Source organism: Nipponia nippon, unplaced genomic scaffold, assembly GCF_047370975.1.
Source record: "Nipponia nippon isolate SJK-2023a ecotype South Korea unplaced genomic scaffold, ASM4737097v1 scaffold_11, whole genome shotgun sequence".
NCBI lineage: Eukaryota > Metazoa > Chordata > Aves > Pelecaniformes > Threskiornithidae > Nipponia > Nipponia nippon.
The window spans coordinates 2,979,157-3,002,120 of NW_028262302.1; the positions used below are offsets into that span (position 1 = coordinate 2,979,157).

General features: G+C 41.3%; 1 protein-coding gene across 5 annotated transcripts in view; it reads left to right on the top strand.

Moving 5' to 3' along the window:
* The window catches only part of NPAS3 (neuronal PAS domain protein 3), a 626,508-nt gene extending 616,946 nt beyond the window's left edge, over positions 1-9,562 (top strand). For all 5 annotated transcript variants that reach the window (XM_087747153.1, XM_087747150.1, XM_087747154.1 and 2 more), the window contains 2 exons: positions 2,410-2,525; positions 5,322-9,562. In XM_087747153.1, coding sequence (XP_087603279.1) covers positions 2,410-2,525; positions 5,322-6,631 — 1,426 coding nt within the window. In that variant the 3' untranslated portion in view covers positions 6,632-9,562. The remainder of the gene's footprint in view (positions 1-2,409; positions 2,526-5,321) is intronic.
* Positions 9,563-22,964: the final 13,402 nt, after the last annotated feature.

Consider the following 22,964-nt stretch of genomic DNA (forward strand, 5'->3'; position numbering starts at 1 on the left):
TTCTCATCTGAAAATACCTTTCAACACATTCTGTTTTGTGAAAATGTTCAATGAGATTGGGGGATTTTCTGTTTCATTCCAGAGCAGAACAAACAAACAAATAAAATTTGAAACCTTGAGATTGTCATGAAATGCAATTGTCATTTTCTGGCCTGTTCTCCTTTTAAGTTGCTTGTCATGGTTTTTTACATTCCCTTTGATGCCATGAGAGTTCAAAGTGATGTCTAGGGGTTAGATTGTGACTTATTATGCCAAGTCCAGCAAGCCCTGAAGAGACTGTGCCTGCCTAAACTTGCATGTTGAAATACTTTTGATTCCCCTTTTGGGGAAGAGGAGGAAACAACCCCTGGCAGGAGAGCATTGAGGGATACTGTGGGAAACCTTCCATAGCAGTGGAGTGTTCATTGGGGCTTGCATGTTTCTCTCCTGCTATGATTGAGCAAAGGCATTTCTGAATATATCCTTATCCTGCTGCTTTTTTGTCTCTTTTTGCAAGAGTGAGGCAGAATGCAGCATTTCAAGAGGTCAGCTTACGCCACCAATTCTAAACTGGAAGTACAGCTTCACTGCCCCTGTCCTAAAAGGGCTTCAAAATGCTCAGGAACGTGCTAATATTCTAGCTGGAACAGTGGTCCATAAGAATTATGAACAGTTGCCTCTGTCCCCTTTGCAGCTTTCCAGGCAATAGGTGAACCTAGTCCACAAATGTCCCACAAAATTATTTTCTCTGCCAACAGAATATACCTAACAAAATAAGAAAAGTAATGTGGTCTTCCCCAAGTCTTCTCCCAGAACTTGATTTTTCTGCTGCATTCCCTTCACCAGTCTGTTAGAGAAAGATTAACTTCTCCACTGAATTTGTATTTTTAATTTAGATTTGTCCTAGTACTGGAATCCATGAAAGATCCAAATGTCCAAATAATATTTTAATGACAGATCAAGGCATAATTAGGTCTACTCTTAGCAGGAGTACTGGTCTGTATACATTTCCATGCATTAGAAAGTATGATTCAGCTGCCTGTAAAAGGATAGACTAATTATAGTGACAGGGAGGATTAATGCTCTTCTTGTTCTAGCAACTTGTTATTCACAGTGTGAAAGCCCTCAAACATCTTTTGCTTGGAGGGGGCGAATTTGGGGACTGCCCTGGGATGCAGCAGAATAAAGTCACTTTGTCAGGACAAAACCATAAAGATGATAATCGTAAGAATGGCATTTCAATGTGAACTGTGTGAACTCTGAATGTTCACAGTACACTGTAATAGACTGAATATGGGCACGCTGTCATTGTGATAGTGTGTCAGTCACCCCCAGTGCTGCCTCATATTGTTCTACGCAGGACTGCAGATTTTCTGCTCTATCACCGGACTGGAATTTGAACTGCATAGAAATGCTCACCTATTGAAAAATGATTAAAGACTTTGTTTATTTTGAACATTCCTATGCCACTTATGTCTAGCTGTGTCTGTTCCCCTGCCTTTGCACAGATTTGGGAAAGGAACACATTTTAGAAGGTACAAACCAAGAAAAAGCATAGTTTTTTTTATTTTCAGTTTCTCTGGTAGTGTAGCTTTTTTACATTGCAGTCATGTTCATTGCTAACAAGTCACAGGTGAGCACCACATGAGCAGATGAAGATATGATTATAATGGGTGTGTTGACAGTTCTTTATCCCTAACATATGCATCTTAACATGCACATGTGCATCTGTCATATAGTTAGAGTGGTTGCTTTTCGTTTCTTGGTGATGTGATGCATGTGTGCAGTGTATAAAAAATATATAACATTTTTTATCTATTTTTTGGCCAAATTCTTCTGATCAGTGGTCATTTTCTCTAGCCCTAACTGAGCACCTTCTTACTAACTTTATGTATGGTCCGCTTGATTAAAGTGTGGAAAACAGGAACGTTGAGAAAAACAGGTATTGAAAGGGCTCTGGCAAGGTTGATAGAGAACACTGTTACAGAGATAACTCTAATAGACATTGCTGGTGGGAGAGAAACAGATTGAAAAAGTTAAAACACCCTCTCTGTCCTTCTAGGCACAGTAATGGGATCGAAATCGAGATATTTTGTTGTTGGATGATTACACAGTGTAGCTTTACTGTTAGATAGCACACAAGTCATGGTGTCCCACTTCAGTTAGAATGCTTTGATAGCTCTAAAACTTCACTAGAATCAAACGAGTCTTAGTACCTGGTCAATATAAGTATTTGACAGCAGTATTAAAATAAACCTTCATAAAATCCCTGCTGTGAAGCTCTGAGGAGCCGAAAATGTAAGTTTCTGTGTTTGCTCTGCTATTCTTCCTATTTATGTTCTTTGTTCCTGAACTTTGGTATGAAAAGAGGGAAAAACCATGAAACTGCAAATCATCGAATTGTGTTTATATTTGCTGTCTCCTCTTCAGTAACCCAGAGTACAAGGACACTCCAATGGATATTGCACAACTTCCTCATCTGCCAGAGAAAACCTCAGAATCCTCAGAGACCTCTGACTCTGAATCGGACTCAAAGGACAACTCAGGTAACACATACGGTGTGCCTTTACACCCACTAAAGGTTCATATCATGAGAGCCACGTGGTTGGCTTTCCAGTTGCTTTTTTTTCTCAAGGATTGTTCCATTATAACAACAACAACAAAAATTCCCGTAAAATTAAATTGAAAAACCCTGGCGAAATCTTTCAATGACCTCGGCATTTCCACAGTAACTCCATTTCCTCAGTATTTCTCTTCACTCTGTGCACGTATCCTTGCCTACCTTGCACTGAACTAAATATTTGATTTCCCAGCTGAGCTTCATGAGTAGGTATTGTGCCTTGTGCAGAGGACCTGGGATTGTAACTGTTGAATATAATTCTAGTTCTTTCCAGAGTAGGCATACGTTCTGAAGATAAGTCTCTACTGTCAATCTTTGACCCTTTTTGCTGTATAAATACATTTTTGAAGAGTCTCGCTAGGGGGCAGTGAAGATTGCAAAATTTGAGGGTTTTCTGGGGTTAAAATATTTTATAATATTTTTTTTAAATATATTATAATATATTTCATTAGAAGGTAGGGGTTCAAGCACTTGTTTCTAAGCTCTTTAAGTCTGGGACTTCAGCTGTTTTTTAAAAGCTAAATGTACTTGTCAAACTCAATGTGTAAATTAGTCCTACATATGGTCCAGTGCACAGATGGTTCACACATTCTCCATTAGTTTTAAAAGTGGTTACCTAGGCACAGGTACAGATCATCTTGCTTTGAAAGGAGCATGGTTTCCTGTGGCCCAAGAACTAAGGATGTTACTCTGCTGTAGTATGCAATATATATATATATATGTCTGATTTTTCTCTCATGTCTATGACAACAACCAAAAAAAATCTGGAGAAAATGGATCACAGTGACAAATCAAAAAAAAGCAAGAAGGGGATCAGGCCTTAATGTTATATTATATGATATGGCTGTTCTCTCTCATCTTTTGCCTTTATTTGTTCATCTTTGACAGCTTGGTTTGATGGTTTAAGTCAACATTAGGCACACATACGGGCTTGTTGCCCACCATCACTGGGAATCTCTTCACTCATTCCCAGTGCTTCCTTTATGCTGTCTTGTTCCTAAATAGCCAAATAACGCACATGTGGAGAACAGTTTGCACTGCTCATGTGCACTCTAAGTTTCTCCAAGCGAGACGTGCATGTGCATTCATGACTCCTAAGGCTGATGCAGAGCAAGAGAGCATTCTACAAAGGTGCACAGATGTTAACAGCTCAGAAGGAGATATCTGGGAGTCTTGGAAGACAGCAGAGGCAGGGCGTTGTTTCTTGCAAAAAAAATTAAATAGAAATGCCAAAGGACCTGAAATCAGAACAGCATCTTGGATGAAACCAACAAGTTCAGTTCAAGCTCTGATAAAATCCCAGGCAAATTTTGTGCAGCTTTAGACTACCTAAGCCCACTCTTGACCAGCTAGAAACCATGTCCTTAAAAGAAGGCATCTTCAAAAAAAAGAAAAAAAATGTGGGAGAAATTCAGCCCTAGGTGGAACAAAAAGCTGGATGAAATTTAGAGGTTTGTGGCTGTTACTTTGCTTCTGTGGGTTCTGTTTTTCAAAAGGGAGGGTCTCTCTGCTGCTGGTGACTCAAGCAAAAGTCCCACTAGGTGACTTGTGAAGTGCATTGTCCTGAATCCTCAGGCAGCTTCCCTGTCAAGCCCACCTTCTCCAGCACTTCTGGGAAACTGTTTGGTATTGACATAGCTCCAGGAGTAACCAATCGTTAGAGGAAAACTGGCCCTTCCCCTCTCCCCCTAAAATGAGTATATTGAAAAGGGTAGTACTTGGCTGTGATGAGTGAAAAAACATCTTTTATTTCCCAACAAAAGATTTCTGGCTGGTCTGTAAAAGACAGGGTCTCCTGAAGCCTTTCGTGACCCTTTCAAACATAGTATAATAATGGAGAGTATTCATTCTCAAAGCTGCTTTGGCTGTCTGAGTCCAGTGGACTAGAGTGTTTATCTCATCCGTATTAGAATTAGGTGAAAATCTAAAACACAACTAAATTAATTCAGGCAAGAAGAGTGACAGCTTCTCAGTGCTGTAGCTGGACTATTTTCAATAGCCCTTAGATGATTTGGATCAATCAAGAGTTTAATTCACTGCCTGAATTTTTTTTCGTTTTTTTTTTTTTTTATTTGTTGCCCTTCAGGGGAATATGAGAAGACAGTCTAGCAACATAACAAAATTGTTATAACTGGTTTATTCATTCAGATTTATACATGTATGACCTGCTTCTCCTCTCACACGGGAGGAAATCAGGAGTAATTCCACTGAAGTCAGAGACACTATGCCACTTTGAAAGTGGCAATGGTGAGAGGAAAATGAGATGAGAGGACTAGAATCTTCATTAGTAAATAGTGCTACACCTGGATGCTTGCCCACTGTAGGAGAACACGGACGTGAAATAACAATCACCAGAACATAACGGTCATAATGGGATTGTTCACTGACTCCTCTTTGGATGACACAGCTACAATGCCATTGTGCTCACAGTTGTCAAAATGATTCTTGTCCAGCGAGCAGATGAAAAGGCCCCCTTCAATTAAGGTGCAGGCCATACAGCATAGGCTTTTAGTGCATTAACAATCCTGAGTCAGAGAGATTCACGGTGACCAAAACTCTCCCAACACAGCATTGCAAAAAAATTGTGGCTCTACAGAAGAGACTGCCTTTTGCCAAAAAAGTTTACAGCAATCAAATCTCATTGGTAGGTAGAAGTCTGGACTTGGGTTATAATATTATGTTCCTGTTGCTAATGGTTTGTTTCACTTTCCTTTTGCTCCAGAGGACAATGAGAACTCAAAGTCAGATGAGAAAGGAAACCAGTCAGAAAACAGTGAAGACCCTGAATCTGACAGGAAAAAGTCAGGAAATCAGTCGGATAACGAAATGAACTGTAACGATGATGGAAACAGCTCCAGCAACCAGGACAGCAGGGACAGTGACGACAGCTTTGAAAACTCTGACTTCGAGAATCAAAAGGCCCCTGAGGACAGTTTTGGCACTCTTGGCTCTATGCAGATCAAGGTGGAGCGCTACGTTGAGAGTGAGTCAGACTTGCGGTTGCAGAACTGTGAATCACTGACCTCAGACAGTGCCAAGGACTCAGACAGTGCAGGGGAAGTAAATGCCCAGTCTTCCAGCAAACATCAAAAGAGGAAGAAGAGGAGAAAAAAGCAAAAGGGAGGCAGCATGACCCGGAGAAGGCTGTCAAGCACCTCAAGTCCAAATGGACTTGACTCAGCTTTGGTGGACCAGCCCCAGCTGCTCTCGTCGCCAAACAGTGCCTCAGTGCTCAAAATTAAAACAGAAATCTCAGAACCTATCAATTTTGATAATGATAGCAGTATTTGGAATTACCCACCCAACAGGGAAATCTCAAGGAATGAATCACCCTACAGTATGACCAAGCCCCCCAGCTCCGAGCACTTCCCTTCCCCCCAAGCCAGCAGTAGTTTACATGTCTCCATTCCAGACTCCGTTCTCACCCCACCAGGGACTGAAAATACTGCCAGTCGTAAAACTCAGTTCAGCACCTCATCCAACTCGGCCTTGGCTCCTGTGTCCTCTGACCCTTTGTCGCCCCCACTTTCAGCATCTCCACGGGACAAACATCCAGGAGGTCCCACAGCTTCCAACTCTTTGTTGTACACTGGGGACCTGGAAGCCCTTCAGAGGTTACAAGCAGGCAATGTGGTGCTTCCTTTGGTTCACAGGGTAACGGGAACCCTTGCTGCGACCAGCACTGCTGCTCAGAGGGTCTACACCACTGGCACTATTCGCTATGCTCCAGCTGAAGTTACTTTAGCCATGCAGGGCAACCTCCTCCCCAACACCCATGCTGTTAACTTTGTTGATGTTAACAGCCCCAGCTTTGGGCTGGATCCTAAAACACCGATGGAAATGCTCTACCACCACGTTCACCGACTCAATATGTCGGGACCATTTGGAAGTGCTGTGAGCGGGGCCAGTCTGACCCAAATGCCTGCAGGGAATGTGTTCACAACTGCCGAAGGACTTTTTTCCACTCTTCCATTTCCTGTGTACAGCAATGGCATTCACACTACACAGACTCTGGAACGGAAAGAGGATTGAAATATGACCACATACTGTGTTCAGTGTTATACTCTGAGGCATAGACTATGTTTTAATTTAGACCTTTAATTCTAGCACTTTGAATTTGAGCAGGTCAGCTTATTCTCTCAATATGATGGTCCCCATTTCATTCCCTTTCTCTTTAACTTGACTTATTCTTTAATGTAAAGATATTTTTTTATTTTTGCCTTCAGAGAGTCGAAGTACCAGTTGCCTGCCATTTTGTCTTCTTCTAAGATGTGTGTTTTTTCCTTTGCATCTTTATTAAGATGCCTTTAATATGTGTATGCCTCTGCCATAGAATACTCAGTGTTGTGGTAAAGAGATTTTAAAGGGACAACCATTGGTTTTACTTCAAAATGATCTTGATATGATCAAGATTAAAAGAGACAAGCATAAACAATGTGCCCTGTTTGACTAAGTCAAATGAAAAGGGGTTTTTGTTCCTAATTCCTTTAAAAATAGGGGATAGTATTTTAGAATTTTATGCAGAGTTTAATTCTCTTTTTATGGTTAAGATTTTCTTACTTGCACATAAAATAATTTGGGTTCTTAAAAAGTTAATTTCTGGCCTGTGACTAGAATGTTAAAAAGTTGGACTAAATGTTAATTACTGAAACTTTAACTTAATTTCTAAAACCATGGTGCTATCATTTATTAATCTGTAATGTCTTCATACAATATGCAGCTTGTGGGCTGGGTTTTTTGGAAAGAATGTGTTCCGTACTGGTTTATAGTCGGGTGCTGCAGTCTCCTTGGTTAGTTAAGACAAAAGCCCTCATTAACATTTGCTGCAGGACTTAAAATTTTTTACCTCCAAACTAACAAGCATAGCCTCACATCAAATTTAAATGGGTCAGGAAGCCTTTTTCAAAAAGTGCTTACAAACAAAAAACTCAATTTAATTGACGCGAGGAGCAGTTTCTTAGGTGCATATTGTTTTGCTTTATTTTTTTCTCAGTGTAACTGAGGCTAATTTTACAACATCAAATAACACTTCGGAGTAAAAAAAAAAAAAAACCAGAAGAACTATTTAACATGTTTTGTGTTGTTTTTCATTTAATATTATAGAGGGAAGGTTGTACATTTCTTTTTGTTCTTTGATTTGGGTATTTTTTGTTGGTTTTTCCTTATTTCTAGTGTTGAAACCAATATGTTTTAAAACTAAAGAATGGGTTAATAAGCTTGAAATAGATAACTACAACTGAAAACTGCACATTAAGTAAAAGAAAAGAAATCTCCTATTTTGTCTTTGTTGCCAGAAATCACAGTGTAGTGTCAAACACTCCAAATGACTGTCAAATATAAATTCTTCTTCCACTCCATCTTTGGCAGCTGTTTGTTAAGGCATCTAATAACAGATGTGAGAACTGTAATGTGTACAATGTGTAAGTGTCCTTGGCTGTCAGTCCCATTGCAGTTTCAATGTGTGTTACTATATGCAGTATATACTAAGCTAATGTAGTTGTTTTGTCCTTTGTCTTCTCTGTGCTTTATCTCTAGTCCGGAGTGGTAAAGTCCCATTCCTGCAGTCCTAGTGAACCAGTGATTCTTGGGGGTTAGTGGTTTTTGTGTGGTGGCCTTCCTCTGTAATGTCACCTTATGCTGCTTCCACTGTCTGTATACCTTTTAATTTCTGCTGTTGCTTTGCTGTTGTGTATTCTCAAACCTCTCTCTCCCCCTTCCTCTCTCCCCTCCTCTCCACGCCTCACCCCTCTCTCTTTCTCTCGCTCTCTCGTTCTCTCCTTCACTCTCAGAGATAAAAGACTCTTAACTAGCTCAAGGTTAATGGAGCCATTTTTCCCACAGAGGAATTCTGGGTATGACTTACTCTTCCAGTGTACCCCACAATGCACTCCAGAGTAATGCTCAGATATATTAAGCAAATTGACGCCATATAGCCTCAGTTGTTAACATTCCCAGAGTCCCTTGTGCTCAAACTGTAAGCAGAGGGTGCATTTCTTTGGTTTTCTCCCAGGTGGGCTGGCGGAGTAATACATAGAGCAACTACCAGTGAGATTGGAAATGCTTTCAAAGGTCAACCAGCATTGTTTGAAAAGGAAACTGAGCTTAGAATTGTCATATATATTTGCTTATGTGTGCAATGCTAATATATTAACTCAGCTGTCCTTTGAATTTTTGATCACTCACCGCGTCGAGTCTATTCCTGCGGTAGCTTTGAATTTGAGAAGTAAGTCCAAGCCACAGCGGAGTAATAGCGAAAAAGGAATTGGACGCCACAAATTTAATTAATGAGCTTGTAAAGGTTCCATTGGAAGGATTTAAGTAGGTCTAAAAAAGGTGAGAAAGCTGATTGGGAAATTCAAAGTTTCATTTTGGAAGCTCTACTCTAGCTATGGAACAATCAAAGGAGTGCACCTATCAGCTACAAAGAACAGCTAGACAGCTGTTGTTGTTTTGTTTTTTTTTTTATAAATGTTTCTGTGTTGTGTCAAAATGATTTCTGGTGATTTAAACTAACAGATAATCACAGCTGCTGTCTAAATCCATAGTGTTTAAAATTACAAAATGAAAAAAAAACTTCATTACCTGTGAAGACTGTGTCTGTGTTTTTAACTATTTCTTGTACAAATATATGAAATCTTTTATGAGGAGACTGGTGCCAAGTAGCTGAATAATGGGGAAAGGGATTCTGTTCGTATAAATCTTAGCAGTGTTACCAACTCTACAATATAAAAAAAAATTAAAATGTTAAAAAGTGACAGCTATGGTACATTTATTTTGTGTTAAGCTAACCGAATCTAACTTCTTGAGTGCCTGGCTTATTTGAAACATTTTTTTCATTGATCATTGATAATGCTGCAAATCAGAAATGTACATACTTCATTTACAACAGGGTTCTTTTTATACTTTTGTAGATTCTCATACATGTCATACATGGTTGTCTTTATGTAACTTAATTTTTTTTCATCCCGCAGGTGCCATTTTCATAATAAACTTCTCTTGGATTTGTTACTATCTGGCATCATTTCTTTTACATATAACCATCCTGACTAATGAATGCTGGTAGTATTTGTTTGAGCAGGTATTTTTTAATTGTTTTGTTTAAAAAAATAACCAAAAAACAAGAAAAAATAACCAAAAATCAAAGAGGATAAAGCTAGATTTTATTAACGCTTGTGAAATGAAGAAAAGAAGCTGTCAAGATGTAGGTTAAGAATGCTAATCCAAATACTACAACAAACTTGCCACCATCCTAAATTCTCAGCTACCCCAACTCATTGTCATATTGAGCATTTTTATGCACATTATCAAAGCTGAATAATGGACCTGCAACATTAACCACTATAGAAAGTGTGCATTTTTTCTTGATTAATGCGCACTGGAAGAGGTCGGCTTTTGTACATTAATCATTTAAAATGCACTTTATATTTTCATTTTTGTACTCTACGATGTTACAGTGAAACTCTTCAGTCACATTATATCCTACCTAGGCTGCTGATTCTTTTAAATGTGTACTTTCTTTCCCCAGACTGGCAACATGTAAGTTGTTGGTGTCGTGTGGCTAGACTTTCTGCCTTACAAACTGAGGACAGAAACATTTACCAGCGTAGAAAGGACAAGGCAAAAAGCCTTGACCTCACAACTGAAGGGAAAAAAAAAAAACTTAAATACAGTTTTGATTACGCAGACATCCACGCACAGTGGTTGACCCTAAAAAGGGAACAGCCATCGGCGATGACACCTGCATAAGTTCTGAAAAAAGGCCCAGAGCAAGTGTGTTTGGTCTCTGCTGTGGAAAAGCAGGGAGAAGCTATGCTGCAGGAGATGCCGCCCCAGGTGCCCATCGCCGTGTGCTGACCCTGGCAGTGGCTGCTGCACGCACGAGGAGGGGCTGGGTCGTGGCCGGGCTGGGGAGCGGGAGCCTTCTCACCCACCGCTCTTGCGGTCTCTGCATTTATTCCTCATTCACTGGCTTGCTTTACAGTGCCTCCCTCACCTGCGACAAAGATTTCCAGATTCCATATTTTATTTTGTTATTGCTGAGTGTGTGATCTCTAAGAACACAAATTTTAGGCATGTGAAATCAAGACAGTGCTGCCCATAGCCAAAATCTGTAAGCAACTTTGAGTGCCCAAATCTTTTCTCCTCTGTATGTCCACTTAGAAATTAAAACTATTGGGTTAGTCATTCTGGATCAGATTTTGGTTGCCTTATTAATGCTGAGTAAAACTGTCTTATCAGTTGCACAGTTTTCAGTACATCTTTTTAAAGCAAAAGATACACTCAGCTGAAGAAAGAGCATGTGGGCTGCTAAAGCAAAAAAACTCACAAAAATGTATGCACAGTTATAGCTTGGTGATCCAGTACAATGGCTTAATAGCCTGAAGTCTGGCTCTTTGCGTTTCCGAGCAGTTCAGGATTCCCACTTCCCAGGCTCCAAGCACTGAGTTTGATATGTCTCCAACTTGCAGAGGGTAGAAAGGAGCGGAGGTTAGCGGTGCTTCTTTCAGCTCTGCTCCCATGTCCCAGTTGGCAATGCATCTTGTTTATGAGGTAGCTAAGGGTACGGATGCCAACCGAGAGGAAAACAGAATTTAAATGGAGATTGGAAGAATGACTAGAATAAAGCTTAATGGAAGAATAACATGCCTGTTCCAAATAAAGGTTAACTAATATTAACTAAAGCCACTAATCCCAAGAAGGGGCTTGAGGGGGGGCGTTTCCAAGCTCTTATAAAGGCTCGTTAAACCTCAGCCATACTGGCCATACATTGCATCAGAGCACAGAGTTGATGGTCAAAGTTAATAAACTGCTTTAAGACTTCCAGTTGAACAAGAAAGTTTGTGCATTAAAGAAAATTATGGAAAGGCTGTTTTGTGGTTTGTTTTTGTTTTTTTTTTATACTGATGATGTTGCATCAATATAGCTCTGGGGAATGGATTTTGTAAATTATTATTTGTAGCAATTTTAAGAAACAAAAAAAAACTGCTTGAAAGGGTTCTTGACAAGGGTTCTTTGGGGTTGGTCTAGTTGCTATTTTTATAATATTTGGAGGAAAAACTGTTTGCCGTGCAGGAAGCTGGGCAAACTTTGTCAAGTCATTTCATCAAAGCGCATGTAACTACCATCTCTGGAAAGTTTGTTCCTGAGCCCCTTGTTTTGCAAGGTGATATATGCAGGTATTTAGAAGCCACCTGAAGAGCTGCAAGAGGAAAAGGGCTCTTTCAAAGCGCCATGACTCTGAAAAGTTACAGTGATAGAAAAATGTTTCAGGACTACTTAGATAACTAGCTCTGACAGCTTGCAATGGTGCTATTGCAAGGTGGTCATGTCACTGGAGTAACTGTGATGCCCCTGACAGCACATTTATTGTTATGATTCTAGGAACTGTATTAGTTTAAATGTGTCAGTGCTTTCAGAAGTATTTGCATAGTATTTTTCCTTCTTGCCGTTGTAATTTCTTCATTTTAGGGCTGAGGGAGGAGGGTGGAAAGGCTGGATGTGCATTGTCAACTAACTTAATGAACTGTCATCTATCCAGTGAGTTTACTGAGGAGCCTACAGAAACGTGAACAAATGGGATGTCACCAGAGCCACAGATGCTCAGGTAAGATCAAACCATTTATAAAACATGCACGTGCATGCACACAGACACACAGATCTGCTACCTCTGAAAGCCAGTTGGGCTTTCAGACTGGACAGGGTAGTACCTATGTATATAAGCATAATAAAGGTCCTTTCTTCACCTCTTCCACCTATTCCTTCATCTTTTCATCAGAAGGAGTGAATACTGGAAGCTGTTATTCTCTCTCTTGGTGTAAGTAGGGTTTATATATGTATAAACAGGTATATTTTACTGGCTGAAATAACACCCCAGTCATTCCTTTAGTAGTTTTGAAATTTCCAAATAGCACTCAGGACCCAATTTTCATAAAACATAGCCATAAATTGTTTAGGTTGGAAAAGACTTTTAAGATCATTGAGTCCAACCGTTAACCTAGTACTGCTAAGTCCACCAGTAAACCATGTCCCTAAGCACCACATCTACCCACCTTTTAAATACCTCCAGGGGTGGGGACTCAACCACTTCCCTGGGCAGCCTGCTCCAGTGCCTGACTACCCTTTCAGTGAAGAAATTTTTTCTAATATCCAACCTAAACCTCCCCTGGCTCAACTTGAGGCCATTTCCCAATCACATCAACACTTTCTTTCACCAAATCAAACAGGATATTTCTGAAAGCAATAGGACTCAAGCCAAGCATTCAGAGTTCTGCTTTTAATTGACCTGAATCAGGATGGGTATTCTCCACCACAGTTTTGTTCAGAATCCTAAATTCAGCAGGATAGAGTGGAAGAACAGCTTTTATTTCCATAATCACCATGAGGTGGGTCTTTTGGCAAAATAAAAGCACAGAGTAGTTTAGAATTATTTCATATAAAAAAAAAAAAATCACATTTCTAGAAGTATCTCACTCTAGAAGGAAAACGAGAGCGCTTAGTGACTCAGGTCCAAAGCCATGAAAATGAAGTCAATAATTATGAGTTTGATTACATTTGTAGGAAGTTAAGAATCTTTCCCATCTCATAGGAATTGTGTAGTCTAGATGCAATGCAGAAAATAAGGGATCTTTTAATAGACACCAACAGTACAATGAGTACTGACTTCATGCCCAGGCAAAAAGGACCCAAAAAAGGCTTATGGGAAGTTAGTGGGAGAAGGTTTGCATTGCTTTGCAGACAGAGGACTTTATTGCCCAGTACTTTGTCTCAAATTACATTTCACTGACTCTAGAAACATGGAAAGTATTGAAATTACCTTTCCCATTACAAGTTTTCCCAAGAAAAAAGACCTCTGTCTTGTTTGTAATAAAAGGGAGTGTAATATTTTCTTGCAAAAGGAAGGGAATCAGTTTTCCCTCTTGTTTTAAAAGCATTCACAGATTTATAGCGGAAATGACAGGAACAGGATGTATTAACCGTATGACCCCAGCAGAATGAGTCTACACCCTTGACTGATTTAAAAGTTTATCTGTGTCCTCTGAATAGCCACAAAGGGTCAAGTCTTGGTCCTGCTCAAATCAATGAGAGCTTGACTAATGACTTTAATGGCTTCAGGAACAGGACGAAAGTTTTGAGCCAATACTCATAAGCAAATAACAAAGCAGAGCCTATAGCACAAACCGCAGACAAATGAGTCTGGCTAATTGGTACAGTGCATCAAGTTTCCTTTCTAATCTGGTATGACGCCACTCACACGCTAAGAGAGCAGCTCTTTTTTTTGTTTAATTAAAAAGTCTTTCCCAGTCTTCCCAAACTGCATGATCTGATCCTTCCAGAGATTCCTACCTTTAAAACGGATGGAGAGTGAGGCAGAGGCACAGGTAGGACTGGGAAGACTCTGCTTTCTCACACACACTCTGTGGCAGTGGGTTTGGCTGCCTGGATCTTTAATATGAAAGCAAAAGTCTCTGAGGTGGAAACTCTGCTGGATGTTGAAGCTTGTATTCTCTTGAACTACCAGCAGTGCAAACCCTGATGGCAGCACCAGCGTCATCAGTACATACTTCCCAGCCCCTCTTTGAGTATTATCCAAGATATGGGGAAGTTGAGCACATTATAAAGAGGTTAGTATTCACTGAAGTCAGTTTCCAATTTCTGTTCAGTACTGTGAGTCTCTGAGGCCTCTTAGCATCCTTTGCAGTCTCTTCTATACCTCAGGTAAAATTTCATTTCTTTCTTCTAGCCAGTTCTCTGCTTTATTACAGCATGTAAGATAGCATCTTGCAGGGTAGTGACAAAAGCTGATTGCGGCTCAAGAGGTCCAGTCTCCTTAGATTATAGCAAATGGAAAGAACTAGGATTCTCCAAAGATTTACTTTGGCCTGAAAACACACCCTAAATGCCGTGACCCATCCCCATAGCAAGGACCCAGGGATCTTAGACTTTGCAGGGTAAGATCAATTTCTGAGAACATGCCTCCCACTTATTGCTCATTGGCACTTTGAACAAGCCCTGATTTTTGCCTTCTTTCCCACTTAGAGGAAAGGTCCTTGCTGCTCTGTATACTTTCACCTCTGCCGCAAGACCTGCAGCTGCGGGGCCTGGCTTGGTCCCCTTCGGTTCCTAGATAATTTTCTTCACTGAGTGTTACCTGAAATTTCCAATTGCACATTGACATGATCATTCACTTCCCATGAGGTGGTAGCCTCATGCCTTCATGTTTTCTGTATGGCATCATCTTTCCTCTTTTTTCCACCACCTTTGTTTCTCATTTTGCCCGTGCTTTTTAGCTTCACAATGTCTTCAAACACACACTCCTGGGTGCATAGCACTTCCCCAGCATGATCTATAACCATTACTGCCACTCCCTGGCCCTTGTTACCAAGCCAATTTTATATCCAATCGAGTATTTTACCATCAGTCCCATACTTGCTAACCTTATAAATTAATCTGTTATGTGGCACTGTATTGAGAGCCTTTTCAAGTCCAAGTAAATTATGTCTCCTTCTTCACCCCTGTCCACTCTCATTGTCACTTCCTCAGAGAAATGAATCAAGATTGTTAAGCATGACCTCCCTTTTGTAAATCCATGCTGACTATCTCTAACCAATCTATATTAGATTGATATTAAATCAGGACAGAGACTCAAAGGGGGCCTGCTATATAAATGCAACCTAACATTGCTTCAGGTGGAGATGAGCGAAGGGAATCACTGATACACTGAAGTTAACAGTACCAGGTCTGATGGTTTGCCGATAACTTATTAGTGGTCAGATCCCTCCCCAGGGTGGCAACCAGAACTCCTCTGGAGAAAAAAAAAAACTTTTATCTGCATTTGCCTAGCATGTTTCTATTGCAGAAGTGAATGTGATCACTGAGGACGAGAGAACTGGGTTCTGCTTTTAGTCATCTATGATGAAGTCAAAATTACAAAAACACTGCAAAAACTTAAATTTCAACAGAATGTTGTCCCACAGCTTCCAAAAAGAGCTGTATCCGCATTACCTAAGGTGCATATCAAAAGGCAGCATGGACATTTGCTTCTTGTACAAGCACAGCCAAAGGATACCAAGAGAGTCCCCTGCCTTGGCCAGGGTGCTGGAGAGCACGGGTGCTACGTCAACTATAACAATTTTCCCAGTATCCCACTAAGACATTTGGGATCTTGCTTCCCCTGAAGCACATGCCTGCTCTGAGTACATGTCACTACTGACTGATGCCAGAGAAAAAACTTTTTCCATGGAGATAAACAATAGTGAGAGGTGGGCTCAGGGACTACATGGTACAGCTGAGTGAATTGCACACCACATCCCCTTGCTTGCTTGCTCGGGTACGAAGATGGCAGCCAGCACAAGCAGGTTGAGGAAAGAGGCTCTCAGCAGTGAATCCTGGTAGCAGTTTAGGTATAAATTAGGTACATTTTGCTAGCTTTTCTACTGCTGTGACTGGAAATATCTCCCTCAATGCTGTAAGCATAATTGAGGTCTTTTTAGTTTGGGTGAGGGAAAAAAGTGATCCCAACAGTCTGTCTTGAGCTCGTTTGACAACATATGCATCAAGCACACTGAGCTCCAGAGGAGGTCAAAGATATCCCTTGGGAAACCAGCCTTTGGCCTCCTGCCTCACAGCACACCCAAGGTGCATACGGGGAGCCTTCTAATCTACCCCCTGCGGAGGCTTATTGCTTATATCCTATCTATACACGTCTGGTTCCCTCGCACCTTCAAACTGGGGACACAGTAGTCCATGTATGGTGGGAGAGATGTTGTTCTGGGATAGTTCAGCCCAGTCAGCGCTGCTGCAGGGCTTAGATATTCTGGCAAACATCCACTGAAACAAAGGAAAGAGGCCCCCAAATCAGTTTGGCTTGCTTTCAAGGCCTTGACCCTGTAACAGCCAGTACAGACATGCTCACAAAAATAACTTGCAAAAACAGTAGGTCAATTCAGAGAAGCATAACTTAAAGACAAGGGTTATAAGCGTGTAAAGAAATAGTTGGAGCATGTCTTCCCTGTTCAGAAGAAAAGATTGCTCACATGCTTTATGATGAAAGAGTTCTAAGAGGAAATAAAACTATCATGTATTTCTTAGGTAAATAAACAAGCAGAAAAGCCAAAAAAACAAATCAAAGCAATGTTCGAGTTGCTAGAGTTATCACATTGCTAGTATCTGCAGCTAACACATGTAATCTTGTCATTGGCATGAAGATACATCACAGCTATATAGAGTCCCACAGTCAAAGAAAGATGGTTTAATATCAAGGGCATAATACAGAGTTATACATACAATCCAAGTTACCAAACATCTTTAAGGAATCAGCTACTGGACAGGCATATACCCTAGAAATTTCCATCAGCCAGCAAGTTATATACCATACCCTTCAAGCAGAAATTGTATAGATGTTTTTCTGAACAAATCTGATCATGGGTGACAGATCGGATGATGGTAACCACGCCTTCTGACCATAAGACCCCATTGAAACAGTGACCTTGGTGACACTAATAAGAAATCTGCTCTTTAAGTGTGCAATTTGTAGAGTTAAGGATTAGACAAATTAGGAACAATAAAAAGTAAACAAAAATGTGAAACAAAACCAGCAGCAAAATTATTTGTCATGGCTATAAGCTTCTGCCTATGATTTCCAGCATATTTTTGTGAGCAAATAGTGAAGTTTTGTGAAGGTTCAGAAGTATCTTTTCATTATTATGTTGGCTTCATGTTCTGCAGCAGCAGGTGAGTTGTATTTACAGGAATCAGCAGTGCACTTCAGAGAAAGCATCTGTGGGAGGAGAGGGTGGGAACTAATATTTAAGATAGGACATATCCTTTAACTTCAGCATTAAGTGTCTGCAGGGCATCTGCCTTCCCTCCATCTTTGGTTCACAGCTCGAACATCTCCATACCCCAAAACTAAACTGGGTCCCCACGACAAGCAGGGGCTCACGCCACCCAGACAGCTCAAACACCGTGCGGCAGTGACGGCAGGACAGCACGGGACAGGGGACTCCAGCGCCGGCCCACCTCGCTGTCAGCCGTCACTGCACACTGTCCCTCCTACACATCATTCCTGGCTGGCAGTGTCAGGGATATACTGACTCGGGCGGGTGTGGGCACAGGACAGAATTTCTAAAGACACTTGGGGCCATCTGAATTAAAATCAAGTTGCTTGGAATATTAAAACTCACGTGACCAGAAAGCACACCATGAAAACAATTTTCCCAAACGTCACAGATATTAACTTCACCAGTGGCTCAATATCAAACTCAAGAAAAAGAATATGAAGCTTAAAAATTCTTCCATTGCTTTAAGAGCATGGTGCTGAGGTGTGCATTGTCTCAGATATACACCACTTCAGCTTCGTGATGCTGCAATGAGACACCGACTTTGTCACCTAGCTATGCATATCCCATTGCTTAAATTCATTTTCCGATACAGACAAGAGGTTGTTTCCAAACCAAATTAAGTCACTACAATATCCTAGACCCTTCCTTAGACAGTTAAACCTTCCTTCCTCATAGAGACTCTCTGTAACTGAGCCACTGCTGCAGATGGAAAGGTATCTCCCTGGAGTCCGCACATCCTCCTTAAAAGAGGGAAATCCCAAATGCCTCCTTTGAGAGATTCCTGTTTTGGCTCAAAGTATCTTCTCCCCTGCTATACTGACCAGGTCCAAAAGAAGGAAAAATGTTGGAGAGAGTGATAAGTAAATGGATATATGAAAATGGTCACTTCTAATTAACTAGAAATGTGTAGTGATACTACTGAGTAGTGCTACTTAGTAATGATACTGCTACTATTATCAGTAGTAATTGTATTAGCATCAGTAGTAGTATCACATCTACTATCCCATAGTAATGATAGTAAAGATTAAATAGTTGAGGTGTTACCAGGATAAGTTCAAAGTACTGCTGGATTTTCCTGTGCTTATGAAAGGGTGCTTAACTGGGAACGTTTACGTCCAACTTCCTTGACCTCATGCTTGCTTCTACCCTTTTTGGTCACTGATAAACTCATTTTTTCATTTGTGTACAAGATTACACACTGTCAAAGGTTAGCAAAGCAGGCAATTTGGAGGCTTCATTTTGGAATATTATTTGTCTGTTGACCTTGTAATACTATCATTTGATAACTGCATATGACACCAGCATTTAATACTCTGTCCGGGCTGATAGATAAAATTCAAGGCGCAAATCAGTAACTGTCCAAGGACCTGATCACCATGAAGACAACCTGCCTTTTCACACCTTGCCCAAGCTAATACTGCCTAGAAAATTTGCATGAGCAATTATGAGGGGTTCATCATGGTGGGTCACTGTCTCTTAAAATGATTCCCTTTATAATTTGCTACAGTGGGAACTTGACAACCTTGTAAGAGGCATGCAAGCTTTTCTTTAGTTGTCTAAAATGGCTGATAAATGCTGTGATGTTATACGTCAGAAATAACATTTTCTTTGATGATATGGGTGGGTCTGTGGGCCTGCAAGGCAATCCTCTGCTGCTCCATACTATAAGATGTCACAGACCAGGGCTCAAAGAGTACCAAAATGCTGATCAGTATCTCAACACAGTTTAATAATAATAATCATAATAATAACAATAATAATGAATTATTACACAAGGTTATTCATAATTATTAGTTAGAACTGAAATCTGATTAGATTTTCATACACATCCCATCTGTATACCTGACAGCCCTCTGCTGAGAAATAAAGATGAGTGGCACGTGCTCAGTGAAGCTGACCCATACAGTGAAATGGTTTATGAGAAATGACGATATATGATGAGAATACAAAACTTGATAATAGGTTTATTTATTGATTAAAAATAAAATTCATGAAGTGTGAAGCTGAAAACTGCACCGGAGGGAATTGGTCCAAGAGGACATTGGAGGGAGGGAGGGGGAAGGAGAGAGAGAGAGAGAGAGAGTGCGTGTGTGTGTATTACACGTAAACTAAGTTAAAGGTTGCCTAAAGGCTTCTGATTCCACAAGCAGAGCCTCTGAGGATAGGATCTGAAAGCCTTTAATGCTACTAAAGCTTTGTCAGTAAGATATTTGCATATTTTGCCTACAAACCCAAAACGCTGTATTAATTCATTTTTATTTACCTTTCTGCCACTTCCAAAAGAAACCTCACAGGAAGCCATTAATGACACAGCTTCATAAGAGATAATTTTCAGAGAAGCTTTGCAGGTAGTGACTGAAGGGGGAAAAAAATGTGTGTCAAATTTAGGTTATTAACAACATAATCCTTAAACAGACGATATCTCAAAAACTAATTCATCTTCAAATTTGACTGTAAAAACTGCATGATCCTTCGCTCTGTGTGCATGTGAATTTATATTGCATGAATTTTTTTCTTCATGTTTACTAGAAAAGGAAGCAGGAGAGTCTTGAAGCACCAGGCTGGAGGCTGGAAAACACAATTTCATCTTCATGCTATCATACCTTCCATTCAAATTCGGGTCCCTTTCTCCACAGTCCACCAGCAAAACTGCTGGGCAGGCAGCTTTCTCTCACAGCCCATGTGCAAAGCCATTGGGTAATGCAAGGGCCCATTTCCAACAGTAGCTGCCTGGAGAGGACTATTTGGGCAGGGTGGGATGGTGAGGAGCTCTCTGTAGGACATGCCCCAGTCCCCAGCAAGTGACAATCCGAAGACTTTGCTCGCTTGGGGAGCGTTTGCCATCTCCGGCATCACACGCAGGGAATCTGGATTGCCACAAAACTCACCACAAGCCAAATCATGCTGGTATCTAAGACATCCTCCGGGTTCCCACACACAAAATCAGACCTGGCGTCCCTGATTTGTCTATGATTCATAGCAGTAGGCATTTGGGATAGAATCATTTAGGTTGGAAAACACCTTTAAGATCATCAAGTCCACCCGTTAACCTAGCACTGCCAAGTTCACCACTAAACCATGTCCCTAAGCACCATATCTACACATCTTTTAAATACCTCCAGGGATGGTGGGGACTCATCCGTTTCCCTGGGCAACCTGTGCCAGTGCCTGATTACCCTCAGTAATTTCCCCCAGTGATTACCCTCAGTGATTTCAGTGAAGAAATTTTTCCTAATATCCAACCTAAACCTCTCCTGGCGCAACTTGAGGGTATTTCCTCTTGTCCTATCACTCGTCACCTGGGAGAAGAGGCCAACCCCCGCCTCGCTACAGCCTCCTTTCAGGTAGTTGTAGAGAGCAATAAGGTCTCCCCTCAGCCTCCTTTTCTCCAGGCTACAGAACCCCAGTTCCCTCAGCCACTCCTCATAAGACTTGTGCTCTAGACCCTTCACCAGCCTCGTTGCCCTTCTTTGGACACGCTCCAGCAAAGGACGAGACTGCTGTATGTTGTTATAACTTAAATAATACTTTTTGTTTTGTTTAGTGCCAGGTTCTCAGTAGACAAACCTTTGGACAAACTGAATGAGAAACAATTGCTTTGAAATCTGTCACCTCCTGCAAGAAAGCAGGAGTCCCATTTAATACAATTTTAACAGCATGATTTGTTAAGCATAATACAGCAAGAGTGGTCTCAACCTTTACCAAAACGTTTATGTCTTCCCACACTGAGAGAAGTAAAATCCCTTTTTCTCGTGTAAATTTATAATATTCAGTACAAGCTTCTTTTAAACTTTCCTGCTATTGGAGGTACATTTTTCTTCCCTCTACTCAGATCCTTTTAAGATATATAATTTATTAGAGGTTTCCTCTTCCTTCCTGTACTTTTCTGCTCTGGATGCTCTATTTATAGTCCTTGTAATGTCAAAATTATCTCTGAGGAAAAACCCAGAGGGTTATATACATAGGCAATGTGAATGGGCCCTGTTCCACTGCCCAGACCGGCACCTTTGCAACACATTTGTCCTTTAAACAGAGGAACTATTTCTTCTAATTTATCTACATACTAATTTGTCTACATTTAGCCTACGTTTAATCATTTTATCTACATCTAATTTATCACCATACAGTAGCTCTGTCTCCCCACGTGCTGCATAGGCCTGGTCTCCCATTGCATCCCTTGCTGAGCTGGCACGTACATCGTGTCCCTGTGTACAGGCGAGCACCCTGTCCTGGTTCCAACTCATCAATGGCTCTCAGAGCCAAAACGAAAGGTTATCTATGTGAACCATACAAGGCACTGGGCTCCCAGGCCCCACTGCCCCGGAGGCTGGGCAGAGCATGGGAAGAAACATCATCTTCATTACACGACCACCATTCTTCCACCGCCTCTTGGCCACAGCACCTGGTTGAAGCCAGTGAGATTTTGTGCAACTGTGAGGCTCCTTGGGGACGGGGCAAGGAGGAAAAAGTGCCGCCTGGTCATACCCTGGCACCTCCAGCCGCTGCTCGCCAGTTGCACCAAAGTGGGTCTGCACCCAGACTTTCTTTTTTGTTCAGAAAAAGACTTGACCCATATTGTCCTGGAGGAAGACAAAACACCACTATTCCTCGCAGAGCAGTTATTCCCAGGAGCAATCCCACTGAGATCAATAGCACTCCTCCAGCAAGTCCCCACACCACAGTGCAAGTGTTTTGAAGCCTGACCCCCCTGCAGTGGATACACCTGGAGTCCATTACAAGGTCCCTTCTTCCTGTGATAGATGAGCAGCTGAAATGGGCTTAAACGAGGGCCCCGGCCTTCCCGGGCACTTGCCATCCCTGTGTGGCACAGGCAAGCAGGGAGGCATGTGGGGAGGGGAAGGACGGCGATGGCAGCAATGACAAATTGTGAGCCAAAAGGCCTCAGTTTCTAGTGGAACATTACATCTGTTTGTTTTAGGAAGGTTTTTGTGGCTCTGTACTGAAAGGCTACAGTGCATTGCAGTTATATTTCTTCTTTGCAAGTGCTGCTTTGTTTTCCTGGGTTTTTTTCCACAAGAACCAAGGAAATGTTGCATCTGGAAAACTGCAAGGTCAACTCATGCCAGTAGCTGTTGCTGGAGCAGCCCTGTGACACGATTAACCAGGCCACTGCCACAGCTAATTAGTAGCAAACCCCCAAAATGTTTCTTAGATCATGGCATAGAGAGATAGGGGAGAAAGTGAGAAAAAGAGATTTCTGAGTAAGAAACTTCAGGCTGGAATATTTCCTAAAGCAATTAATATGGGGGAAGAAAAAACTAGAAAGCTCGGGAAAGTATGAATGTTGGCCATTTCTTGCTCCAAATACAAGTGCTTGAGATATCTTCAAAAACCAGCAGCAGCTCTGTGTGACTGTGTCTTTTCCCACTGTGTGCTGTCCCAGGGACATGGCAGGGGAAGGTGCTGCAGCAGTGAAATCAGGTGTGCAGAAAGGGGGGGGGGGGGGTGTCTCCAATGCACACATGTTCACTGAGTGTGCATGAGTAGCATGCAGAGAGGTCTCT